Source organism: Lygodium microphyllum, chromosome 10, assembly GCF_053477565.2.
Source record: "Lygodium microphyllum isolate KBCC chromosome 10, Lygodium_microphyllum_v1.1.10, whole genome shotgun sequence".
Classification (NCBI taxonomy): domain Eukaryota; kingdom Viridiplantae; phylum Streptophyta; class Polypodiopsida; order Schizaeales; family Lygodiaceae; genus Lygodium; species Lygodium microphyllum.
Window position 1 is genome coordinate 315,669 of NC_141144.1, and position 15,500 is coordinate 331,168.

General features: G+C 41.7%; 1 protein-coding gene across 1 annotated transcript in view; it reads right to left on the reverse strand.

Annotated features, from left to right (window-relative positions):
- The window catches only part of LOC148029626 (uncharacterized), a 65,452-nt gene extending 50,275 nt beyond the window's left edge, over positions 1 to 15,177 (reverse strand). Inside the window, exons 1-2 of the mRNA XM_087685860.1 lie at positions 14,847 to 15,177; positions 14,601 to 14,723 (exon numbers count right to left, since the gene is read on the reverse strand). Coding sequence (XP_087541986.1) covers positions 14,601 to 14,723; positions 14,847 to 15,020 — 297 coding nt within the window. The 5' untranslated portion in view covers positions 15,021 to 15,177. The remainder of the gene's footprint in view (positions 1 to 14,600; positions 14,724 to 14,846) is intronic.
- Between the last annotated feature and the right edge of the window lie 323 nt (positions 15,178 to 15,500).

Here is a 15,500-nt window from a genome sequence, read left to right on the forward strand (position 1 = left end):
GATTCCCTCTTTCGAGATTATATGCCCTAAATATTTGACCTCTTGTGCAAAGAATTTACATTTAGTTTTCTTCGCATAAAGGGAATGTGTTCTTAACAGTTGGAATACTAATTGTAAGTGTTTCAAATGTTCTTCTCTTGATTTACTAAAGATCAAGATATCATCCAAAAAGACTACTACAAAATGTCCTAGATAGGGCCGAAAAACACTATTCATCAGCTTCATAAAGGTAGCTGGTGCATTAGTGAGACCAAAAGGCATCACCAAAAAATCATAATGCCCGTATCTAGTACGAAATGCCGTTTTGGAAATATCTTGTGCCTTAATTCTTATTTGGTGATAACCTGATCTTAAGTCTATCTTTGTGAAGAATTTTGCCCCTTGCAATTGATCAAAAAGATCTTCCATTCTGAGCATAGGAAATTTATTCTTCACCGTTATTTTATTAAGTGCTCTATAGTCAACACAAAGTCGCATAGAACCATCTTTTTTCTTTACCAATAAAATTGGTGAAGCCCAAGGTGAATTACTGGGTTGAATAAACCCTTTATCCAGGTAATCCTTAATTTGTCTCTCAATTTCTTGATGCTGTGTTTCACTTAACCTATACGGTGGTTTTGAAATTGGGTGTGTATCCTTATTTATATCAATTGGGTGATTTATTTCACCCCTATCTGGTGGAAGGCCACTTGGTAAATCAAAAGGAAACACATCTTTAAAATCATCTAACAAACTGTTCAATTCATTATTTACATTCAATTCGCAAACATAAGAAAATTGTTGCTTAATATTACAGAGAGTAAAAGTATTCTGTACAGGAAGAGACCATAACATATATACCTCACAAACTTCCTTCTTTATCAGCTTCTGAACTTCAGTAGAACACAGCAAAGGATTATCAGATACTTCATGTTCACCTTGAATGACAAAAGTCTTACCATCCCTTTCAAATTCCAGTGTATTATGGTGATAGCTACGTTTTAAGGATGGTTCCAATCCCCATAGCCACTCCCTCCCTAGAGCAATATCAGCTCTTTCCATGTTCATTATTTGGAAATCAAGCTTATCTTTATATCCTTGAATCTCGATTTCCAAATTGGATACCATTGTATCCCATATTTTATTGTCTTGGCCTTGCATCATACGCACAACGTATTGATGCTCACTGTTTTGTTGGGGAAGTTTCAATTTTTTGACAAGTGCATAATTTATAAAATTATGTGTGGCAGAGTCATCAATCATGACTCTAACCCGTTTTCCAGCTATCAATCCATGTACTCTAAGTAAATCATGTGGCCCAAAAGTAGGCTGCCACAAAGAAGTTGACATACAACACTTATGTTGTATATCCCTGTGCAAGACCTCTAAAGATTTATACTTTTCATGGCCCTTTAATTCTAAGGTCTGCACTACATGGATTTGTTTTTCTTTTCCCTTGCCCTTGTCCTTTTTTTTGTCTTCCCCCTTTTTCTTTTGAGGGCAATTCCAAGCAGCATGGTTAGGGGATAGGCAATTAAAACACAATTTTTGTTTTTTGGCCTTATCAAAGTCATCAGGACTTAGCTTTGGCCTCATATATGGTTTCTTTTCAAAAGGTTGTTTTTTACCCTTGAAAAATGGCATTTTTCTTTTAAATTTGCCCACAAATTTTGAGGTTTCTAATTCCTTAGACTTGGGCTCCATATCAGTGAGACTGGTGAGTGTACCTGGACGCGTACTATCTTCATAAATTAATGCAAATTTAATTGCCTCTTCAAGCGTCTTAGGTAAACTCCGTTTTACTTCTTTTTTACAGGCTTTATCCAATCCCCTAATGAATCCTCTTGTTTTTTGGAATTCATCAATTCCTTCCAGTTTGAGGATTATCTCACGATATTCCTCCAGATATGTCAGTAGGGGCCGTTCCTTTTGTCTGACATAATCCCAATCTTCCCAGTTTCTTTCCATTTCATTTTCAGGAAGAAATTCTTTTAAAAAGACAGATTCAAATTGAGCCCAAGTTTCAGGTATTTTATTTGCCTCCTTTAAAGTTCGCCACCACTTATATGCTTTGGGCCCCAAAGTTAAACTGGCCTCCAGTGCTTGGAGATGTGGTGGGGTATTTTTTAATTTATGTAAATCTTCCCATTTTTGGAGGAAATTAAAGATTGTATCTTTATTCCTATCTTTTTCCTCCCCGTAAAATTGAGGTGATTTCATATCCTTTAAAACTGGATTATCCCTCAATTTATGGTAGGTTTGGGGTTCCTTAGGATCTCGCATAGTCACATCTAAATCTTTCGATGAAGATGGGACATCCGAGGTTTCTATCTTATTTTTATCTCTTTCCAACAATAAAGTTAGTTGCGATTTTATTTCAGTAAGTGTTTGAGTTAAAAACTCCATTTGAACCCCCTGAGTTTGCACACGAGCAGAAAGATCATCAAATTGCTCTCTCGTGGCAAAAAATTCTTCCCATTGTTCTTCTTGTATGTCTGGTTCATGGGGATCTACCATAGGTTGATCCCCGGAACTAGAACTTTCCATTATCCTTTCTTTCCCTTTTTCTGCCATTAATACACTGGAATTAGAAAGCAAAAATAAGAAATTTGCATACAAGATAAAATACTTCCCTGATTTTTTATGGCAGGCTGTGGCTTCAGTTATGTATGAAGGCTGTAGCTTCAATTATATATGAAGTTTTCTGCCTGTCTCACAGCAGTCGCAGTCTTATCCGTCTCAGGAGCAGTCCTATCCGTCTCAGCAATCTAATACTGGCAGCTCCCTTCTGATCTGGTTGGTCCTCGCGAATGCTGGCGACTCCACGCCTGGTCCTCGCGGCCCACGTTTTTTTATTTCTTTCTTCTTTTTCCTGCCCGTAACGAGACGGGTCACCTTTATGTGATATAACCTTTCCTGCCCGCAACGAGATGGGTCACATTAATGTGACGTGACGTGGCTTCTCCCTTTTTATTTCTCTTCACGGCCCGTTTTCTCACGCGGACGGACCGGACAGAAGTGACGGCCCGTTTTCTTACGTGACGGGGCAGGGCAGAAGTGCTACGTCAGATCGCGTGACCATCTGGAACTAAGTGCCGTGAAGACGCGACGGGACGGGACGCTTCTGGCTTCCGTTCTTCTTCACATTCGTCACTGCTCTTCTGTTGAGACCTTCAGGAATCCTTACGGCTACCGGCTCTGATACCAATGTTAGATTACGGGTACAGATTTCTTGAAAAGATGGAAGCACGAGACAGTTCATCCTCCCAGCCACGCCTAGATAAGTGCTGGCCATCAAGCTTATCTCTTTGCCAGCCGTCAACTTCCTGGAGTCCTACTATTCCTGGGGTCCCTTACTCTCTAGGCTCCCCTTAACCCCGTTCGGGCGCCCAAGAGCCCGGACGGTCATTCTCGTGCATGTTCCCCTAAATTTACCTTAATGTAACAGTGCATATGGCAGTACGGAAGACATCCCATGATTCAGGTAAGGTGCCAAGAAAAAACAACGAGTGCAAGTGTCTTTGAACTCAATACCCTGTGACAACAGATTCTTCATGATAGCATGAAACTGACTGAAATGAGATGAAAGGGAGGTCCCCTCCTTCATGTGAAGATTCATTAACTGCTTCAACCAATACATCTGTGACGCAAGACTCTGCTGCGCATAAAGCTCCTGAATCTTCTCCCATAAATCCCATGCACTCTGATGCTCATCTTCAACAACATTATGATGGACCTCTTCTAAGAGTGACAAAATAATGGTAGACTTGCATAGCTCATCAACTTCCATCCAAACATCATCATCCATATCTTCAGGTTTAACACCCTTGAAATGCAAGGGTTTAATCTGCAACTTCTGCACCAAAACCTATCATATTTGGAACTTCCAATACCCATAGTTGATACTATTCAACTTGGCAATGTTAAAAAGAGTTGTGTCTTTCAAATGACCCGCCATATTGTCCCAAATCAAAGCAAAAAAGCAAAAATTGCAAGTTGTTGTAAATAACAGAAAATGCACTAAAACCACTACTAAAACTGGCTGAAAGGGTGGATTTCACAAAGAGAAGCACCTATCCACCAAATATGACCAAGATAACATCAAATAGTAAGCATTAACCTCATAGAAGTGCTCAAAATCTGCAGATTTCAGCTTGCTGTAATATGACAGCAGTATGTAAAACTGTCCCAAAATGAAGCAATCGCTGATACATGTCACTGCAACTGCCAGGTAGCAAGATACATCCAACAGTGAGTTACCAGGGGCAAGAAGGTACCAAGAACTGTGATGGAGGAAGCATGGCGCAAGCTGAAAAAACAGACGTGGACTGCTGCTGCGAATCCTAGGGTGCTGGAGAAGTAATGATGGTAAGCACAACGGAGTGCTTATTAAGCACTTAGTGTCCACCAAATGAGTGCTTGCTACTGTCACTCTTCACGTGACCTGCTCGAGCATTTGATGGCTATCAATAGCACAAAATACGGGCTGGAAACTGACGTGATGCTGACGTGTTGGGGCAGGGGTTGTTGCTAGGTATTGAGCACTCAATAGGACATATTACCCCCTTCAATGTGATGAAGAATGAGCATTCATCTCTGATCAAGAGTGCTTGAATGAGGAGAACCAACGAAGTGAAGAAGAGGACTGAATGCAGGCCTGTTTTGCTTTTATGTCTCTGCTACCAATGTCTGAGCACAAAAAGAGTGCAAAGAGAGCTCTAGGAGATGTCCAAGAACTCCCAGATAAGGCCTCAACCAAGTTGGAGAGAAGCCAGAGAGAAAGCTCGCAGCATACCTTGAAGGCTATGGCTGCCAATACCTCGAGCTGAAGGTCAACGAATGCGAGATGAGATGAAACCAGTCTTCCTTCTTGGAATGGGTGGTGATAATCTGATTTAAGAGTTAATTACAGCAATAAATAAATGCACATAAAATGAAATACACACTTTACCATAACATTCTTGGACAGTAGACACCCTGTTGGCCCCAAAATTGGCGCCCCTTGCAGTATTTCTTTAGCTTTCATTCAATTGGAAGCAGTACAACTCGAGATTCTTCAATCTCCTCCTACTAACCAATTGCTCTTGCTGCCATAAATGACCAGCAAGCCTTTTGGGTCATTTGCCCCTTGATTCACCCAGGACTTCTTCTCCAATTTGACCCTTGGCTGGCCAAATGCTGCCCCAAATCAATTCGGGATGGGCTGGCTCCTGAAATCCTTTGATAATCTTCAATTATCAACTGCTGATTTCAGTCCCTTGAGCCTTCAAGGTGGCTGCTAAACCCTAATTTCTACTATAAATTAGGGTTTACTACAGAAATTACAGTTCAGCCCACCAAAAATGACCGAGATCTCCTCCGAATGGCTGAGAATTGCTGAGAATGGCTGAACATAGGCTGAAGGAGATGAGAGAATGCTGTAGAGACAGAAAATTCTGAGATTTGTCACGAAGAACTGATCAAAATCAACAGCTGCCCTGCTGTACCAGCCCCCAACGGATGCACCAACAATAGGAGCATCAGAGATTGTGATCTTCAGGAGAAAGTGCATCAACAGCAATAGCCAGCCTCCCAAGGTCAAGAATATGCAATCTCCATCACCAAAATGGTCTCCAATGGCTGGGAATTGGCCCCAAAAGCTGGCAGCAACAGTCCAACACCTCTTCCCAACAGCTCCAAAATGAAAAAACGAGATTTCCCTCTCCCTTCAGCCCTATTTAACATTTTCCCCACTTGCATGGGAAAGTTTTGCCAAGCGGCAGCTTTCTTAATCCATTTTTCAGCAATTTCCAGCCATTTAATTAATTTTCAGAATTAATTAATTCTGAAAATTAATTCAGCCCTTGATCCATGCCCAAAAAATTGACATTGCCCATCCAAAAATTAATTGGCTAGGCCATTTGCAACCCAAAGTGATCCAATGCATTAATTGACCCTTGAACAAGCATTAATCCATTAATTAATGCCTAGTCCCTAGTGTCACCACTGACACTTAATGGCCAATTAATGGTCCTAGGGGCAAACTGAGACCAAAATTCACCTAGAATCTAACAAGTGTAACTTGTTACAACTTTTGCCTTTGACACCCATCTTTTTCACAGGGTCCTTCGGCCTTCAACTATGAAAAAGTAGCTTGCACCTCACATGTGCAACACATGTGCATCTTTTAATTGCACATTTGATTAATCCTTTAATCAAATGTCAATTAAACATAAGCAAAGCATCAAATTTTCACGTACTCATGACATGAGACACTGCCGGGTAGAGCTCCGCGATGCCGATGCAATGGCTCTGATACCAATTGAAGAGACAAGAGCCCAAGAACGGAAGCACGATCGAGAGGAGCTATGGCGGATGGAGTAAGAGTGTGTGTGTGTGTGTATGTGTGTGTGTGTGTGTGTGTGTGTGTGTGTGAGAGAGAGAGAGAGAGAGAGAGACTCACTATGTGGGAACTCCAACAACCACAATGTGTGGCCGGGCCTTCCTTTATTCAAACTGCTACTGAAAGAATAAAGAATAAGTGACTGTGACGGGCGCCCGCCACTTGCAGTGCAGTGGCGGGTACTGTCAATGTAGTAATACACGGGCGGCTAGGTGAAGGCGCCTTTTCCCCCAACAGTTCCGGTCATAAGGGGTAGAATGGTATCCATGAGTCCGTAAGGACTCATCCATCCTATGGAACCAAGATCGTGGTGCTTGCTTCAACCCATAAAGAGCTTTCTGCGAACGGAATACCTTATCCCTCGAGTTTCCTGAAGGAAAGCCCGATGGTTGCTCCACATAGACTTCCTCCTCCAAATAACCATTCAGGAAGGCACTCTTGACATCCATCTGATATATTGGCCAACCGTGGTGAGCAACTAGCACAAGAAGCAACCGGAAAGATGTCAACCACGCAGTAGGAGCAAAGGTCTCTTCATAATCAATGCCATGCTTCTGTCGAAACCCTTGCATGACAAGGCGAGACTTGTACTTATCTAAAGTCCCATCAGCTTTTAGCTTGGTCCTAAAAATCCACTTTGTCCCGATGACTTTCTTGTGGCTTGGTCGATTCACCAATATCCAAGTCTCATTTCGGTTAATACTTTCTAGCTTTTTCTCCATGGCCTCTCGCCATTGAGGGTGCTGAAGAGCCTCCTGCCATATATCCGGCTCAGAATGCGCTATATAATCAGCTATAAACAACAACGCAAATAAAGCCTGAGGAGCAAACCTGGTAAATCTTCTAGGTCCCTCCAGAGTAGAATCTAGTGGTAGTATCCCCGAATCCCGCATGGTCTGCTAGTACCAACGAGGTAATGAGTCTCGCGAAGGGGGCATGGGAGATGAAGAATCTGCAGGAATGTCAAGAGCGGGAAGTAGACCATGCTCAGTAGGTACAATCTCCGATGATGTGGAAGGAGGAATAGGATTGAAATCCTATGCAGAGGATTACACGATATCCCTCTCATAAAAAACGACGTCCCTCCTAATGATCAACTTGTTTGGCCGAGGATCGCCGAGGATCGAACAAACGATAGGCTTTCACTTCAGAGGAATATCCGACAAAATTAAGGAGATCAGCTCGGGAAGTGAGCTTTTCTATCTTATCATCAAGTGCGCGCGTGTGTATGAGGACACTCAAAGACTCTAAGTGCTCGACTGTAACGAGTGGGCCTCTGCGGTAACCTCATCAAGAGACAACTCTTAGATGTGGATGAGAATCGCATCTGTTGTCTCTATGGAGATGATGTGGGCCTCTATAGACCAATCAGACAAGCCCTCTAGAGTTGAGAACGTTGTCGACTAAGATGGCTGAGTAGTGGCAGTATGAGTCTGACCTTTAAACTTCCCCTTGCTATCACCTTGCCTTCCCTGCTAGGGATTGCCCGATTGAGGGGCGAGGGTCTCAAACTTAGATTTGGGTGCTGTGCCTCTAGCCTTTGAGCAATGCTCGTCATCAAACCGACCAACATTTTAACAATGTTAACAATACCTATTCTTTTTACGTACATTCTGCCACTTTTATTTGAGTTGTGACTGGGAGTTGCCTTCTAATTTCCTGGATTGATTTTGTTTTGGATTTTGAGTGAAGGTTTGATTTTTTTTTACCCTTCCCTTGTTGCCCCTTCTGAGAATGAGCGACAAGAGCCCCCTATGAGATAGAGTTCATATGAAATTGATCGAACAATAGTGCGTAGCGCAACAGCTAACACTCAAATTCATAGAAAGTAAACATGGTAGGCTTTGAAACTATACCTTCCACAAAATTAAAGTATTTCCTGGGGAGTTTGTTTAGAAACAATGTAACTTGATTGTCAGAGAACTTGGAAGTCCTCGTAGTGGAGAATTTGGCAAGAAGTCGTCGATACTCAACCAACTTGACTTTCAAGTCATCCCGGTCAGTGATTTTAAAGAATTGGAGCTCATGGTCAAGGTTTATACGATGGGTCCTATCCCGAGCTGCATAGCGGTCAGTCAAGTGTACCCATTGCTCTAACACTAAGTCAAAATGTTGAAGCTGAGAATAAAACTCAAGCAATAAACCCTGCATCAGCTCGACAATAGCAGAGGCATTCCTAACCTTCCATGAGCAGACAACCTCGTATGGAACAAGTGCGGGATCGGGTTGGGGTTCCAACCCCTGCACAAGATCCCGTAGGTTCTGGGAGTCAAGAACATGTCTCATCACGTTCGACCAAGTGGTAAAGTTTGACCCGTTGAAACGAGTCTCGTCATTGAATACATGCTTGGCTGAAGATGAGGTAGAACCATGAGGTGTCGTGAAAGTGGGGTAAGATGGATGGGGAGGATAAGAGGATGGTAGTGAAGTTGGCTAATAGAAAGGAGGAAGGAAAAGAGGTGGGTAGGCAGAATTAGACTGTGAATGTCCAATGAGTGCCAATTGTGGCCGAGACACTGGAACATGAATCTTTCCATAAGGTACCGATGGAGGTGGAGGCACTAGGACATGAAAGCCCTGGCGGCTAGGGCACAGCAGCATGACCAAAAGGTCCACTAGATAATGCAATAGAGGCAAGCTGTGGTACTGACTGATCCACACTCAGGAGAGACTAAGGAGGATACCAGGTTGCAAGGATCCCGAAAGTGTGTGAGAAGTGGATGGAACACCACCCAATGGAGAAAAAGATAAGGTTTTAAAGGCGGTGCCTATGTTTCCATAACCCCTCGGTGCGGTGTGATGTGCAACATGAGGTGTTTGATAGGGGAATGTAAATGGGGTGAAGTGGGAAAGCAACAGAAGAATATGGTGCGATGGGTGGTTTTTGAATTTGTGGTGTGAAAAGTGCAGATACATTTTGTTTAGTTTTACCATTTAATGATTGAAAAAGAAATGATGATGATGATGATGCACCATGCAATGTAGAAATAGGAACACCAAATTCATTCTGATTTTAAGAAGTAAACTGAAAAGAAGAAAGGTTAGAAAAAGAGGTACTTTGCTTTTTCTTATAATCCCCACGACGTGTGTTAACATACAAGGATTAGTCCTCAAGAGAACATTTTCCGTAGTCAACTGATTGTACTCTATCTTCCTCATGATTTCTACTAGTATATTGCAAAGTAGAAGAGGTAAAAGATGAAGGAACAAAAGACGAATCTAAAGTACCTTGTACCGGAGTGGACGGAAGAGGATGAATGAATGGAACATACTCCGGATCTCTTTCTCCAAAAGGGGGACCCGTCCTTGAGGGAGATCTCGACGATCCTGCAATATTATCAGATTTATGCGCAACATCTGAAGAGCGAAATTCATGCATACATTCATTGAGTGGCTTCTCTTGAAGGGCAATCCTTCGATCGAGCTCCTCAATCTTTTTTCATCTAAAGTCCATGATCACATGATATTCTTCAATGGAAAGCTTGTATAGCCTTTCTTCTGTGTTATCAAAAGTGTCTTCCACCATGTCAGAACTTTGTGGAGCAAGCTATTCTGTCCACTCTCGCTCAGTTCTCGGCATAGGTTGCTCTAGAGATTGAATTGGTGTTGATGTGTTCGAAGTCATTTTGAACCTACTATTGTTCTTGCTTCTTGCAAAGAGCTTTCAGATCAAACGCCTAGGTTTCTCAGAGAGTACCAGGCTCTGATACCATATAAAGAAATATTCTAACACAGAAGCACAAATAACAATCGTACAACAAAGCACAGACTGATAAAACAACACAGCTAGGGTTAGGGTAACTCAGAGACAATGAACACAGAAAATAATTGAAGTGATATAACTGTTGAATATACAATGCTCATGTAGCAAACACACTATGCAGTGAATGAATACTGAACCTCGAACTCTTATATCTCAAGGATCAAGGCAAAGGTAATGAACTGAAGTGTGTATCGTACTCTGAACGAATCCCGAATCGCAGCAAGGCAGCCTTCGAATATCGAACACCAGCAAACGCAACAGTGAGATGCAAACAGCAATGAGGAGAGAGAAAGACTAAAAACGCAGGCAAGACAACTTGCAAGAGAGAGAGAGACTAAAAACACAAATAGGACGGCTTGCAAGAGAGAGAGAGACTAAAAATGCAGGCAGGATAGCCTACAAGAGAGAGAAAGTTGCCAAACGTACACTGGACAGCTTGTAGAAGCTGGGCGACAGCTGGAGAAGAGAGAAAACTGCCAAACGCAGGCTGCAGATGACGTGGCAGGCAGTACAACAGGTCTGTGCAAGAATAGCAGTCACCTGGCTGGGATCAGCTCCAAATTGCAAGAAGAGGGCTGGAAACCAAGCGTCAACTGATGTAGATAGCAATGGACAGCTTTAGCTGAGATGTCCTCTGCGAACAGGGTATGGGCAGCAAGCTGAAACACCTAAAATCTGCAAAAACGAGATTATGGGCTGAATGGAGGGCAACATACTTATTTATAGAAAGTTTGGACCCTCGCAAGTGGGTTTGTGCTTATGGGACACAGAAACTCTCTAGAATCATGTTTCTTTTAAATAAACTAGGTTTCTTCATTAATTAAGCAAGTTTTGGGACTATTTAAGTAAAGCTAATGCATTTTTAGCTCAATAATGTGGTGAATGAATGGGTGGTGTCTTGAGTCTTGTCCACTAAAGTCTTTGGAGTGGTTCTCCGACTCTCTTGAAAGGCCCTAGAAAGCCTTTTTGGGGCTGGAAACAGAAATGAAGAAGAAAAACTATACTGAATGATGTGGCTTCTTAGCACCCCCTCTCAAGCCCAACAAGGAGCACAAAAAGAGAAGGTGAGAAAAAGATCCACCCTATAATCTGAGAATGCCACCTAAAAGGAGACCTGTGAAGATAGTCAAGAGAGTGAATGAGTAGTAGAACCTGAAACATAACCTCGGGTGAGAAGCCACTAGCTCCATTACATCATGTTGGAAGGAAATTGGAATACAAAGGTCTAGTCATAAAGTCACTACTGAAAATCCAAGGGCCCCAATCAAAGATAGATCCTCTAGATATTGGGGCTGTAAAATTGCTTCAAAGAGAGCCAAACCTTGGAAGTAAAAGATGGTGCGGGAAGAACTTGAAGAATAGTAGGGTCCCCCTCTGAAACTAGAGATGGAGAAGCCCCCTTTGAAGCCAAAGAAGAAGGAGATGCACTCTTTGAGGGTGAAAGAAGAGGATCCCTGAAACCAGCCTTCCTTCCATGGATGGGTGGTAATTCCTTGATTACAACTCAATTACAGCAGTAACATTTATTACAAAACTAAGAAATGCAAATTAGCTTACAATCTTGGACAACGGGCACCCTATTGGCCCCAAAACTAGCAACCCTTTCGGTATTTCTTTAGCTTAATTGAAGAAGAAGTTGATGTACAATGGGATTCTCCCAATCCCTTTCAGTATTCCAACTCCCATTGCTATCCAAAATAACCAGCAAGTCTTTAATCTGATTTGCCCCTTGATTCAAGTAGTCAATTGGCCTTCATACGCTTTAATGGAGATGGAAAATGCCTCAAATTCATTGATTTTCTGGTCCCTCCACTTGAATTTGACCAAAAACAGCTTCAGCCCTGTTGAATCCAAGTCTTGGAGCTTCCAATTTTTGGCACACTTCTCGAGGCTATTGCTAAACTCTAATTTCTATTGCAAATTGGAGTTTATAGCAAAGAAATCTGAAATTTTCAACCTCTAATGATCTTAATACTGTAATCTTTGGAGCAAGGCTATGGAAAGATGTGAGAGAATGCTGAGGAGAGAGAAAATTGAAACTTTCTTCACAAGAACTGAAAAAAACCAATCATTTATTGATACCCTATCTCAACAGCTTGTAGATCCAAAGAACCGAAGAAAATCAATCATTTACTGTTGTTGCCCTATCTCAACAGCCTATAGATGCTGTCACCTATTGTAGATTGGTCTTCTCCTAGCTCTAGCTGCCTCAGAGGTCCTCCAATGGCTGCGAATCAGACCAGCAGCATCTCCTCCCTCTCTTTTACAAGCTGAATACACTACAATCCCTCTCTCCAACCTCTAAAGACGTTTTTCATTCTTACATGGGCATTTTTGATAAGTGGCAACCTTCCCAAATGGTTTTACCCACACTATCCATAATTAAATATTAATTTTCAGTCTTTAAATACTGAAAATCAATCTAATAATTATTTCGATGCCCTAAAAATATTTTGATTTGCCAATAATTAAATTGGCTAAGCAACTTCCATTCCCAAGAGTCTTTGTGTCATCTTTGACCATCACATTGGCGTTAGGTACCATTAAACGTCGCTTCTCTAATGTCACCAACTAACACTTATGACCAAATGAATGACCTAGGCCAACAACTGGGACCAGATACCACCAAGTACCTATGCGGCATAACTTATAGCAACTTTTATCTTTGACATACTATGATTTCCTCGAGTCCTGAGCTCGAAAATTTACTCTAACCCCAATTACACCTCACATGTGCAGCATTTACTTAACCATGTGATTAAAAAATAATCCACATATTAAATGACGTTTCAAAATACATATCCTCATGACAACCCTCATTTAGATTCCCCTCTGAGAGAGAGAGAAACACCAACTCACGAAGCGCCTATAGCTCTAATACCATGTCAAGAAATGACTAAGCAACCAAAGAGACATTAGGATTTGCAACGAGAAACACAAAGTGTATACGAAAAAGATTGAGAAGAGAAGAGGAACCAAAATGAATAAGAAGATGAAGAAATGAAATAATGAAGTAAATTTGAAAGAAGGATGTCGTGGCACAAAAGATCCCCTAGAGCAAGAAGACTATTGAAGAAGTCTCTGAGTCTACAAACGCAAGGAGGATGAGATGTCACCTGGAGCAAGAAGATTGCTATAGAAGCCTTTGAATCTGCAATGCAGGAATAAAGACTAGTGCCACCTAGAGCAAGGAGGCAACTAAAGAAGCCTTCGAGTCTACAAACACAAGCCTGATGAGCTAACACCAACAATTGGATGTGACAACAAACAGTGATGATGAGCCAAAAGTTGAAAACACAAATGAAGACAACTTTTGATAACGATGACGCCACCTAGAGATGTGACATGTGATGGAGAGTCAATACAAACTAGACCACATACTTGTGCTCTTTTCTAAAGTTATCTTGAATGTCTTGACAAAACGAGATGATTTATACAAAATAGCTAGGATGTGAAACGCAAGATCCAATTGTCTCTGATGATGACGCTTGTGATGAATGAAGATGCCAAATGCAAAAGACACCTCCAGGCTACCAAACGCACAATGAGGGATGACGCACCTGATAGATGGAAGATGTCGCCAAGCATATGGAAGTTGATGCTTGAAGAGCGTAAGCACCAAACGCAAGAGGAAGGGACTCAAGGAAGCTATTGCCTGTATGTGGGAAGGAGCGCCAACAAAGAAGAAAGCCACTATCACCATAAACACAGCCCAAGGAAGCTAGAGACTGCCGCCTTGCAATAGAATGGAGATGGTGAGAGGAGAATAAGGCTATAGGCACAAACAATCTAGAGTCTTGCCCACAGAAGTCTCTCAAGTGGCGCTCCCACTCTCTCGAAAGGTCCTAGAAAGCCTTTTTGGGGCTGGAAACAAAAACCAAAAATGGGAATGAAGAAGGAAAACTATATTGAATGATGTGGTTTCTCAACAATCTTGAGCTAAGAATTGCATTACAAACTAATTAGCTCTTTAATACAACTCGAAAACATGATTATTACTAAACTTCCCTAGAGAGTACATCTAAACGAGCAAGTAGATGAAATGAAACAAAAATTATATCATAAAGTCTTAAACAATCCAGATAAGACAACTCATTATGTAAGTAAACTTGTACACTTAGCAATCGGATACTGAATATATGAAAAGAACCGTGTGCACAATCCTACTGTATCCATCATAGTCACAAGTGATGTAAAACACAGTGGTTTTGAGGGACGTAGAGGAATTGCTGTCACTCGTGACTAAACAGTCACATGGAATGGGACCTGAGATGGAAAGAAGTTACTGTCCCTGCAATCTTCCAGTTCAAATTAATGGCTGTCACTTGTGACTATGGTATCCATCAGTACAATCCCAGTTACAAGGAACAGAAGATCTGATACTGAGCAGACCCATGACACACGAGCTACTCTTGCATAATTGAACATGCATACAAGACACCAAAACCAGATGCTTTAAAATTATTCCATAGCTACCTTTTTCTGCTGTGTGTCATCTTTCACTTTCCGCACAGCATTGCCCTTCATCTCATCATATACCCCATCATAATCAAAAATGGTCGGATCCTGCTCCAATGCGGACTTATGCTGCCGTTCAACCTGCAGATTCAGATCAGCTTAATCAACATATCAATTTAGCACCTGAATGAAAAATTCAATGGAAGCAATCAAGAACCTTATCCTAATCTATCTTTTCAAAGATTATATAACAAGAGCCAGTGCCTCTTTTAAAGCCCTGTTTTTTGCAGCTTGCCGGGCTATGGCCTGCTCGACATCATCATCTTCGTCATCCTCAGCGAAAATAGAAGGCCGCTTAGAGGAAAGAGCCTTCTTGGAAGTAGCGGCAACCTGAGGTCCTCTCAGCTGCAAGCCGTATTTCTGAGTTCCGCTGCTCATTCCAGCTATAGCAATTGCCAATCAAAGGATAAAAGCCTTGAGTTTGTCAGAGCTCTGCTGCAGCTTCGTGGAAGGATGGTCGGAAATTCACTAGGAACTCAGGCAACGTTCGACGTTTTGCGAATAGTTAATTTCTTCAAACGCTATAATAACCTCATAAGCTTTTGAGATCTTTTGACAATTTTTGACCAAATTGTAGTGTATAGGGCTATAATGATCATTTTTTAATTTTAAGGGGTATTATTGGAATTTTTCCAAAAAGTACTGCCACTCTACTAATTTTATCTATCTTTTTCAAACTTTGCTAAATTTTGTCTAGCATGTACATGACATAGCACATTTTGCATCATCATTGAGCACTAGCACTGCATGAGGCCTGCTACAACTATATGCAATAAATCTTTGTTACATGCGCACTTGAGAGAGCACTTGTCATTGAGCATTCATTGTTTTTTGAATGCACGATATTTGGGATATTCG